Source organism: Aquarana catesbeiana, linkage group LG02 (genome assembly GCF_042186555.1).
Source record: "Aquarana catesbeiana isolate 2022-GZ linkage group LG02, ASM4218655v1, whole genome shotgun sequence".
Classification (NCBI taxonomy): Eukaryota; Metazoa; Chordata; class Amphibia; order Anura; family Ranidae; genus Aquarana; species Aquarana catesbeiana.
The window spans coordinates 265877632-265890118 of NC_133325.1; the positions used below are offsets into that span (position 1 = coordinate 265877632).

The 12487-nt window shown below is 41.6% G+C and overlaps 1 protein-coding gene across 2 annotated transcripts in view; it reads right to left on the reverse strand.

Annotated features, from left to right (window-relative positions):
- The window catches only part of UGGT2 (UDP-glucose glycoprotein glucosyltransferase 2), a 670166-nt gene that overhangs the window by 104069 nt on the left and 553610 nt on the right, over positions 1–12487 (reverse strand). For both annotated transcript variants that reach the window (XM_073614383.1, XM_073614382.1), the window contains exons 30-31: positions 2871–2955; positions 902–987 (exon numbers count right to left, since the gene is read on the reverse strand). In XM_073614383.1, coding sequence (XP_073470484.1) covers positions 902–987; positions 2871–2955 — 171 coding nt within the window. The remainder of the gene's footprint in view (positions 1–901; positions 988–2870; positions 2956–12487) is intronic.

The following is a 12487-nucleotide window of genomic DNA, read 5'->3' on the forward strand; positions in this document are numbered from 1 at the left end:
AAATGAGCCACAATCTAAGTAGAAAAGACTGCGCCCTACCAGCATGTTGCAGACCCCTGCCTTGTGTGAAAGCAGTGATTTCTCTGCGGAGGTTAAACCCTGCAACGTCATAGCCAGATCTCTACAATAAAAGGGGAGCACGAGCTTTGCTGATTGCAGAGCTATACTGTAGGTCTGACTCAGCAGGCGGAGTGCTGGACCTCAGAAGGAAGGCCACTGCTTCCCCTCAGACAGCAAGGGTCTCACTCTGCAGCTGCTGCCAAAGACAGGCTTTTCTACTCAGGTGGTTGTTGCTTTAGGCCATTTGCAAACAGCTTCAAGAGAACAGTGTAGAGTACATTTAGGAGTGGCAGGTAGATAATACAGCCAGCCTGTAAAATCGATGGCAGGTTGGTTGAATCGGTGGCTGTACAGGTATATACACAAAACCCATTGTTTACATGCGTACTGTCACTGATGCACAGCCTCCTCCTGTGGAGGCCATACAAGAATCTTTAGAAAGAAAAAGTAGTGTAAGACATTTAACACCTTTTGTTTTGATGCACATATTTAGCAGATTTAAACTAAATGTTTAATTGGGCTTTACAGTGCCAGTTAGAGCTTAGTGAGCACGCCAACTCACCACTAGTGTATTCACTGTATGATGTTGAGATTCAAAAAAGATGCACGAGTCATAAGTTATATCTTTTTTTGCACAATTATATTAAATCTGCTGATGGTACCCTGTGTGTTTCAGTGGGATAGGACACTTTTGATTATTCACAAAAACAGTCCAAGCATCTGAAGTGCAATGTGCTTTAATCTATAGCATTGGGAGTTCAGAATAATGAAGTGATTAGACTGAAAGGAATCCTTATTGGCTAGCACTCTACTCTCTCTCTCTCTCTCTATATATATATACCTCATTATTGAACTCCACAGGCCTGTCTTCTCTTCAGACTCACTGCTCAGGAGATCTGCATGTATCTGGTCAGGTTTCTTCTGCACCTGCAATAAAAAATAAGATCAGATTGTACTTTCTATTTGGAAAGACAATTCAATAAAAATGATGTTAAAAATAGAGTGTGCTTAGAAATAAATCTTCTAGGACTAAGACTAACCTTTAAAAATATATCCTGTTTTTTTGTTTGTTATTCTATGATATTCTAAGGTCATCCATTGGCATTAAAACTTTCCAAACATCTCTTGGCTATTCCTGTAGCTAGAATTCTCAAGTTTTACCATTAGGAGCTCATGGTATTCAAACACATAGTGCAATTAAATGTGTCTCAACAACAGTAACAACTTTTTGTAAGTGCCTTATTTCTTTCATTACAACTGCAGAAGAAAGAACTGTATCCATTATCTACCAGATGGCATGCCAACCCTGTCTGTTCACTATATGTATAAATGGAAAAGAAAAAGTAATAATAATAATAAGTGAGAATGTGTGTATTTACCAAATGGCTGGTTAGATATACACTGTAAAGTAAATAGATGCCTGTCCATGAACAGAGCTAGAGCCTCATAATAATCACTTAGGGCAGTTTTAGATTTTATTCCTCATGTGACAAATACCTACCTTAAAGTTAATCCGTGCTTTGTCTGTGCAGGGCAAAGCAACAGTTTCACCTAAAGTGTTACTAAACCCAGGACCCTGTAGTCACTATATCTGTTCTCTAGCAGTACACAGAGCATGGAAATGCAATTATTTTAGTAAATATAAACTGCTAAATACCATTTCTCATCAGCAGTTTATAGCAGTCTTGTGACTTCTGTCAGTGTCTGGTTAAAGCTTGTAGGAGGAGTTTTCATTCTACTCTGAGTGTCCTATAAAGCTGCAAGACCCCTGACCCTCTGTCTGAACAGTGCTGATTGGCCTTGTGCTGATCACATGCACTCTCCCAAGAAAAAAAAAACAAAAAACCCTCTGCATGTGCTCAATTTGGTGTGTATTGCTAGAGTGCCCCCAAGGCTCTGTTCTATCAGCAGATTGGGGACTGTGGAAGAAAGGGAGGATCAGAAAAGACAGGTTCAAACAGCCTTTTTACACAATAAAGAGATTTTTCACAGAGGAGTTTCATAGTAAGTATAACAAGCATGCTTTACTGCATGTACAGACTGATTTTACTATTGTGGGTTTAGTAACACTTTAAATGCTGATTTCTACAGATCCCTACATTTACCTTCACTGCCACTTCATTCAGCCACCGGCTGAAAAGACACATTACTGAACTCATTACTTCCACAGTGCTTTGAAATAGGTGAGCTACATGCTCATCCCTATCCCTACATACCCTGTATTTCCTGGTGAGGTATGAAGCAGTGGGGGGCATGTGAGATGAATACAAGATAAGTAAATGCTAAATGGAAATGGGACAGGTCAGCAGTGTGCTTCTCCTGGTAACGCTTTAGGCTGCTATCCATAACCTACAACAGACTGATTGTTGCAATAAAATATTATATCCTGAGTAAACACTATATGGCATGGCTCTAAGAAATAATCTGTGGCTATCTGAGAAAGAACCTCTATTTTCTTGCTTTTTTGCACAAGAAAAAAAAAGCTGTGATAAAGAAACTCGTGTCAGTGTACGCCTTTCATCAGTTTATGCAGGAGTAGTTATAGCTATGCTGGTTATTTGCACAGTTAAGACAGGTATACGAAGCTTCAAAAGTTGGTGCTGACATGGCAATTACTGCCACCAACATAAAGCTAGCTATATTAGTCTTGCCCCATCAAATGCTCTCTAAAAAGAATATTCTGACAGTATAATTCTTTTAGTTAAAATCTGAAACAGAATGTTATGACAAGAACTATAGTTAGAACAGGTGAGTGTATCAACCTATAGTGACCGGCAGGTTTTAAGACGGAATTAAAACTAGATACTTACATGAACTTTAATAATTTTACTGTTGAAATTACTTAGCACCACAATTACTTCTCCTTGATCTGATGGGGAATCTGTCCCAATATGGCTAAAAGAGAATGAATAGAAATACAAATTATACAGTGCAGAAGAATGCAAACCAGTACCCATGGTCATGGCCATTTTCCTAGTACCTACTCATCAGCAGCTCCATAAGGAGAGTTCAATACTGGTTCTAATACAGATCTGTGAAGTCCTTGGTTTCTCAGAGTCCATCCAAGTTTAATCTTGCATTAACCCCCAATGAAGGGGGAGTGGCGTTGCCCTCAAAACACATTGGTTGTACCTATATGACTTTTTTATTGACAGTTTAAAGTGCAATTCCATTTAAAAAAAGAAGGTCTGCCCTTGCATGTTTAATAAATCAAACATCTAGATTTTGCATAATTGTAATTGCCGATTTTCTGATTAGAGACCACAGTTTAATCTAGACAGTCAGCGATCCTTCACCTGCACACAGGCACTTCCTGGAACCGTTGTTGGTGTCTGTGTAAGGATCGCAGCACAGCTCTGCTTACCCCGCCCCGACGAGGCGGGGGAAACATATATTAATTACACAGGTGGAAACATACATTAATTACACATTTTAAACATATCAATGTTGTAATAGGGCATGACTTATTGCAGGGAATTAATTTGATAGCAAGCCAATTATCTTGGACTCTTTTATCCAATTTTGGTTTGGTGATCCTTTCTGTGTTTTATGGTTTGAGCTACTGTTGAGTGCCTATTGACGGAAGCCTCTCTGTGTGGGAGCTGCAAGTTTAAGGCTACTTTCACACTGAGGTGCTTTACAGGCGCTACAGCGCTAAAAATAGCGACTGTAAAGAGCCTCTCCTGTGTGCTTGCAGGAAGGTAAAAAAAGTCCTGCAAGCCTCATCTTTGCAGTGCTATAGGAGCAGTGTGTACACAGCTCCTAAAGCGCCTCTGCCCATTGAAAACAGTGGGGCAGCGGTGCTATGACGGCGGTTTTAACCCTTTTTTGGTGAATAGCGCCGCCAAAACGGTGCTAAAAATAGCGCCGCTTTACCGCTGCCACCCACTCGCCCCAGTGTGAAAGTAGTCTAAGACCCCATTCACACAGGGGCAACACGACTTGCAGGTCGCCTCAGCGAGGCGACCTGCAAACGACTGCCCGGGCGAAGTCTATGCAAGTCGCCCCAAGTCGCCCCCGAAGTCGTACAGGAACCTTTTTCTAAGTCGGAGCGACTTGCGTCGCTCTCCTTAGAACGGCTCCATAGTACAGAACGGGAGGCGACTTGTCAAGCGACTAGGTCGCCTGACAAGTCGTCCCTGTGTGAATGGGGTCTAAAAGTTCCCTATGCCTCTTGGCGTATGTTGTTCTGAAGCAGGAGGTCAAGGTCAGTGTTCGTTAGGGCAGTCCTCAGGAAAGAAGCAATTAGGCTTTGACTTAATTGTCCCTTTTTGCCTTTATGTTATCCTGTGTATTGCTTGCGTTTTCCTTGTAAAGCTCTTTGAGAAGCTATCTTTAAAGGCGCTATATAAATTAACGTTCATTATTATTATTCTCAGTGATTAGGTATACACTACTTTGAGCTTATTATTACAATGTTTAATTTTAAAGTTTCACATTTGTTCCCGGTTCACACCAGTGCGCTGTGTGATATTGCATGTGATTCGCACCGAACTGCAGTGCAAATCACACGTGGTGTCTGTGCGATGTGATTTCAGCTATACAGATAGCATGGCTGAATTTGCATCGCATTTGGACCAAACTCGCATAGGACCCTTTTTTTGGTCCGCACCAGAATCAGATCGCATGGGTATTCACAACCATGTGATCCGATTCATGTCCGAACTGACAATTCGCACTGCGATATGCAAACTGATTTGGGGGTGTCATTAACTTTCTATTGACACTCCCAACAGTTCGCATAGTGCAGTGTGATCTGCCTTGAACTTGTGAACTTGCGAGTCAGGAGCGATGCGAGGAACCAGCAGTGGATTTGCAGGGTTCCCGCATCTCATTAGTGTGAACTGAGCCTTAAAGTGGTTGTAAACCCTGTTACACCACTTTTACCTACAGGTAAGCCTATAATAAGGCTTACCTGTAGGTACCATGAATATCTCCTAAACTTGCACAGTTTAGGAGATATTCACTGTATCCGCATGTGCCGGTGTCATTGGCACATGCGCACTGAAGAAACGGCCCGCTCGTGCCATTTCTTCAGGAGCTGTACCGTGACCGCAAGGCTTCCGCGTGCATGCACGGGAGTGCCGTCATCACAGGTCCGGCCAATCACAGTGCCCGAGCCCGCAAACCCAGAAATAACTCGGGGAGACATGTCGCCAGTCACATCGGTGTGCGGGTACTGCTGCAACAGCTTCAATCTAAGGTAAGTACCGTATTTACATATAACATGCACATTTATTTTAAGAGGGAAGTTTCTGGAAAAAACTTACATTTTAAATAAGGAACTTTGAAGCAAAATAAGGGTCAGTGCCCATCTGCAGCCTCACCATTGCCATAAATGCAGCCTGATCAATGCCTATCTGGAGCCTCACAAGTGCCATCAATGCAGCCTCATCAGTCCACATCAATGCAGCCTCACCATTGCCATCAAGGCAGCAGCCTCACCATTGCCATCAAAGCAGCAGCCTCACCATTGCCATCAGTGCAGCCTGATCAATGCCCATCTGCAGCCTAGAGGGAACAGGGAGGGGGATGGGATGAACGCCAACAGATTACATACAGTGAGAATCTCCTATAATCCCAATTTAAGAGGTGGTGGATCTTCTATCAACACACACACACAGAGTTTCTTTACTATTTTTTGGTGTTATATATTCTTTAAAGACTTTCTTATTTTTTTGGAGACTGTATGATAAGTGTATCACCAGCACTTTTTCTTTACACTATGGACTTAATGTGTATTGGTTCCTAAAAATTATTATACACATTTATGTATCATAAACTATATACATGATTACTGATTATGTTCATAACTGTTAGCGCTACACTTTTCTTTATTTAATCTCCTATAATAGACAGAACAGTGGTCCAATGGTGGCCCAAGAGACGGGACTTCCTATTACAGAGGCCGCCAAGTAAACAGAAGATTCTCACTGTATGTAATCTGACGGCGCTCGTCCCCCCCCCCCCCCCCCTCTGAGGCAGCTAAAATTGAAGTATCGGCGTATAACACGCACATGCTATTTGCACCTGATTTTCAGGGTGAAAAAGTGCGTGTTATACGTGAATAAATACAGTATTTCATAATTAGCTAGTATGAGATGCAGGTTTTCTTTCGGGGGAGTTTACAACCACTTTAAAATGATTACATTTTCATATCCATCTTAAAACTGTATTAGATGTAGACATGTAGGGATTGTTTTTTTTTTTATCTGCCTATTTCAACCTATCCCCTTTACAACAGTTGGGGTAATATACTGGCCCCACAGTAAATGTTTTGCCACATAGGAAATGATTACTGCAGCAGTTCACATACAATTACACTGTTATGCTTTTTTTTTCATAAATTTTTTTTTGCAATACAAAAATTATATTACATCTCTTACTAAAACCTTTCATGCACAAACATAACACACGACACATAAGGGAAAACAGACATAAAATGGTACAAATGCAAATAACCCTTTATTTCTTAATAAATAAAATTCTCACTTCTTGATGACCTTTTCCTTTAAGTTGGCTACTCCCTTTTCTATTACTACATCACCCTTAACCCCGTTATAACTATTGTGACATTATGAAAAGCGAGGTGATTGATGGATGTTATGTTTCACCTCGCATGCGTTAATTTGCCGAGAACTAAGGTGGAATCCGGTCCGGGTTTTACTAGCCACCTTGGCAGGGTTGGTTCCAGACCAGATTTTGCAGTACACTTGTGTCCACCAACAGATGGTAAAAATTAAGCAGGACTAGAACAAAGGATTGCTCTTGGCCTGGGACTCAGGAAGCCAAAAACCTGAGAGAGCTGCTTATGTGAAGTTTGCTTTGTAAGAGAAAAGGTTTGCATTATCTTTGTTTTGTGGGTGACTGGGAGAAGCCCTTCACCTGTTGAGTTAGGAACCTGCAATGTTCAGTTAGTGACTGGATGGCAAGAGTTTTTGTTTGTGTTATTTTCATGCAACCTTTAAAAATAAACCTAGCTACAACTCAGAATTTAAGAAACCTGCTGTTTGGACTACCCTTTTCCCATGGAAGGTGATCCCCTTTGAGCTAACCCCTGACACTATCTTATATCATTTGCTCATTGATTTCATCCACTATTTACAAGCTATCCCTTCTTATCCCCCCCCCCCCCCCCCATCTTTTACAATCTGAACATCCACTTCCTCACCTCCTCTCACCGTCCTACTCTGTTCCATTTTAAGAAACAATCCAAGTGTATAGTGCATCTGGAAAGTATACACAGCGCCCCACTTTTTCCACATTTTGTTATGTTACAGCCTTATTCCAAAATGGATTAAATTCAATATTTTCCTAAAAATTCTGCAAATAATACCCCATAATGACAACGTGAAAGAGGTTTGCAAATTTATGAAAAATAAAGGAAAAAAAAAAAATCACATGTACATAAGTATTCACAGCCTTTGCCATGACACTCAAAATTGAGCTCAGGTGCATCCTGTTTCCACTGATCATCCTTGAGATGTTTCTACAACTTGATTGAAGTCCACCTGTGGTAAATTCAGTTGATTGGACATGATTTGGAAAGGCACACACCTGTCTATATAAGGTCCCACAGTTAACAGTGCATGTCAGAGCATAAACCAAGCCATGAAGTCCAAGGAATTGTCTGTAAACATCGGAGACAGGATTGTTTGGAGGCACAGATCTGAGGAAAGGTACAGAAACATTTCTGCAGCATTGAAGGTCCCAATGAGCACAATTGCCTCCATCATCCATAAATGGAAGAAGTTTGGAGCCGCAGGACTCTTCCTAGAGCGGTCAGGGGAGAAGGGCCTTAGTCAGGGAGGTGACCTTGAACTTGATGGTCCCTCGGACAGAGTTCCAGCATTTCTATGTGGAGAGAGAAGAACCTTCCAGAAGAAAAACCGTCTCTGCAGCACTCCACCAATCAGGCCTGTATGGTAGAGAGGCCAGATGGAAGTCACTCCTTAGTAAAAGGCACATGACAGCCCATCTAGAGTTTGCCAAAAGGCACCTGAAGAACTCTGACCATGAGAAACAAAAGATTGAACTCTTTGGCCTGACTGGCAAGCGTCGTGTCTGGAGGAAACCAGGCACTGCTTGCCACCTGGCCAATACCATCCCTACAGTAAAGCATGTGGTGGCAGCATCATGCTGTGGGGAGGTTTTTCAATGGCAGGAACTGGGAGACTAGTCAGGAACAAGGGAAAGATGAATGCAGCAATGTACAGAGACATCTTTGATGAAAACCTGCTCCAGAGCGCTCTGGACCTCAGACTGGGGCAAAGGTCCATCTTCCAACAGGAGAAGGACCCTAAGCACACAGCCAAGATAACAAAGGAGTGGCTACGAGACAACTCTGTGAATGTCTTTTGAGTGGCCCAGCAAGAGCCCAGACTTGATCCCGATTGAACATCTCTGGAGAGACCTGAAAATGGCTGTGCGCCCATGTTCCCCATCCAACCTGATGGAGCTTGAGAGGTCCTGCAAAGAAGAATGGGAGAAACTGCCCAAAAAATAAGTGTGCCAAGCTAGTAGCATCATACTAAATAATACTCGAGGCTGTACTTGGTGCCAAAGGTGCTTCAACAAAGTATTAACCACTTAAGGACCAGCCTCGTTTTGGCGACGTTTAAAAAATTCTACAGGTTGCATGTTTTGTGTTATAGAGGAGGTCTAGCGCTAGAATTATTGCTCTCGCTCTACCCGTCGCGGCGATACCTCACATGTGTGGTATGACCACCGTTTTCATATGTGGGCGCTACTCGCATTTGCTTCTGCGCCCGAGCTTGTCGGGATGGGGGATTTTTAAAAACTTTTTTTTTTTATTATTTATTTTAAATTATTTTAATTTTTACACTGTTTAAAAAAAATAGAAAAATTGCGTCACTTTTATTCCTATTACAAGGAATGTAAACATGTAATAGAAAAAAGCATGACAGGTCCTCTTAAATATGAGATCTGGGGTCAAAAAGACCTCAGATCTCATATTTACATGAAAATGCAATAAAAAAAAAAAGTCATTTAAAAAAATGACATTGAAAAAAATATGCCTTTAAGAGGCGTGGGCGGAAGTGACGTTTTGACGACGCTTCCGCCCAGCAGTGTCATGGAGACGAGTGGGCGCCATCTTAGCCTCACTCGTCTCCAAGCACAGCACGGTGAAGGACGCGATTGCCTCCGCAACTACCGACGGCTCCGGTAAGCGGCGGAGGGCACCGTATCGTGGAGGGGGGGGTCCCTCTCCCGCCACCGATAAAAGTAATCTCATGGCGGATCTGCCACAGGGACCACTTTTATCAGAAAGCCGGCCGCCGCACGAAAACGGGGATACCGGGGTTATGGCAGCAGTTTGGACGTATATCGGCGTGCGGCAATCTGGAAGTGGTTAAGCAAAGGCTGTGAATACTTATGTACATAGGATTTTTTTTCCTTTTAAATAAATTTGCAAAGATTTTAAACAAACTTCTTTCACGGTGTCATTATGGGGTATTGTTTGTAGAATTTTGGAGGAAAATAAAGAATGTAATTTTGGAATAAGGCTGTAACATAACAAAATGTGGAAAAAGTGAAGCGCTGTGAATACTTTCCGGATGCATTGTGCTAAAATCCTTTCCCCCTTCACCCCTTCTTCTTACCTATCCCCCTCCCCTTTCTCCCCTACCTCCCCTCTCAAACTATAAGTTTAGTGATCCTTGAACATTCTTTTATGAGATGGTGAAGGGTGAAAATAACTTTCCCTCTCTTTCCCCCTTTAGGCCTAATAGGCAGATACGTTTCAGAAAATACAGAAGTACACATAGATAATACAGTCATGTGAGCTATAGTTGGTATCTAAAAATACGAGAGTGAAGGTAGTGTGAAAACACAGGAATAGAAACAGAAAGGGATCCAGATGTAGGTGTGTAGGAGGGTGTTGGAAAGGAGGGAAACCAGAAATGGATGGGTAGGGTCTGCGTTCCGACAGATGGGGGAGGGTTTGGGCGGTTAAGAATTCTCAGCATTAGTGCATAACAGAGGAAGCAAGTACCATACATTATAGCTCAAAGAGGCGGCAATCAAATGCAGCTGGTAGAAAATGTATGACTCGTGGTTCCCAGACCCTGTGGAACTTGGGCATAATGCCTTGCAGCTTAGCTGTTAACTTGGTTAATGTCCAGTGTAGCCTGGATTCGACCTCTGTCACATGTAGATTTAATGAGAGCCAGGCCTTTGCTTTTGGACTACTCAAATTTTCTAGAAAGCTCAATGGCATTTTGCAAGTGAATAAAAAATACTTTATAGAAATTAAAATAGTGCAAGTAGTCATTTAAAATACTTTATTATTCTGTGTTTTTACCTTACATAGTTAAATTACATAGTAGGTGAGGTTGAAAAAAGACACAAATCCATCAAGTCCAACTTATGTGTGTGATTTTATGTCAGTATTACATTGTATATTCCTGTATGTTGTGGTCGTTCAAGTGCTTATTTATTTGAAACTATCAATGCCCTCTGCTGAGACCACCGCCTGTGGAAGGGAATTCCACATCCTTTCCGCTCTTACAGTAAAGAACCCTCTATGTAGTTTAAGGTTAAACCTCTTTTCTTCTAATTTTAATGAGTGGCCACGAGTCTTGTTAAACTCCCTATCGTGAAACTTAACTTTTAGGACAGGGTCTCTCGAAAGAAAAAACATTTTATTTACCTATCATTTACATGTTTCGTCTGCTTCTTAAGACAAACTTCACCCCATTATGATTAATATAGAAAAACTTAATTTGTACCAATTATTGAAGAGACAAATCTTGAGGGATTCCCGATCTATCCAGCCATTTCCTGAGTCGCTTTTCACACAAACTAACCCCACCCCCCAATCTTCATTTGAAACAAGCAAATATAAAACAATTATTTCAAGCACCATCCAAAAGAAGAAAGCAACTCAACTTCAGTTGCAATCTTCTCAAGCTGTGGAGACTATTTCTGGAAGCCCTGATAGCAGTGAAATGAATCACCTAATTATAGGGAGTAGATTGATAGCCCTTCTGTTGAGAAACTACAAACAAGCTGTGGAACAGTCCTCTTCATTCTAATCAAGACGAAGCCGGTTGAGGTTTGACATTTGTGAAATGGGTTTTCTTAGCATAATATGATATGAATGGCAGTACGTTTGAGTTTGCACAAAAAACTGCTGGCAGGAAGATCATTACAGTGAATCTGCAGTCATACTTTGAGACGTGCAGTAGTTGAAGCACATACCATCGGAATGCTGTTTGCTGTGAAAGGAAAGTGTCAAGGGTATTTTTTTTTTCCCCAAAAAAATTAAAATCAATTTTTATAAAATTAAAACAAATTCTAGCTATGGATATTTTTACACAATTACATTGAACCATGTGGGATCCCTTGAAGTTGGGAAACTGTAGTAGACACCGTTACTGTGGTGTTCTCTACTTTGCTTCCAGGTCCCATGCCTGAGCTGTTTCATTGCTGCATTTTGAACACCTGCCATGGGTGCTTTTCAGAGAATGCTTTGCATTTTCTCAATAAAGCTTTTTCTGATTGGACGATGTATTTTGTCATTGTATTTCGCTTTTACTTGCTTCGTTTAAAATGCCCAAGTTTGGGACAGTCCTATTTTAACTAATGTCTTAAAACAGACCTGCAGAAAAAAAAAAAAACAATCTATATGAAACTCCTCCCTCATTCTACATAGGAACATTAGAGGCAAGAATGAAGGAAATATTAGGAACATATTGATGACTGTATAGATATAGGCGTATTGACTTGAGCTTGGAAAATCGAAAATCACCTAATTGTGTATCTACCAATAAAAGGTGGGGGGGGGAGGCTTTGGAAGTCTGTTCTGTTTGTTAGAAACTATAAGATAGATTACAATGCAACATGCTGCAGATTTTCTACAGTGTACAACCACATGGTTGTTTCTGCATGGCACTGTGTGGCACACGCCTAGCTGAGGGCGCTACATGTAAATGAGTTTACGGCTCCGTTTCCACTAGTGCAACTTGTCATGCGACTTTGGACACAAAGTCGCATGACAAGTCACAGCCCATTGATTTCAATTGCAAACGTTCCCATCTTTGCACCTTTGAAAATCAGTGACTTTGAAAAAGTGCCTTCACTACTTTGATGCAACTTTTGAGGCGACTTTGAGCCAGAGTGTAAAGTTGGAACAAAGCTGCACTCAAAGTCGCACTCTAAATCACACAGCTTTGGAGTCGCCCTAGTGGAAACGTAGCCTAAGGCTAGAGTGTCACTTTGGAGTGTGACTTTGATCCAACTTTGCACTCTCTGGATCAAAGTCGCATCAAAGCATTGCAGGTACCTTTTCAAAGTCGCATAGATGGCAATGGGTGCCATTGAAATCAATGGGCTGTGACTTGTCATGTGACTGTGACCAAAGTCGCATGACAAGTCGCACTAGTGGAAAGGGAGCCTAATGCTG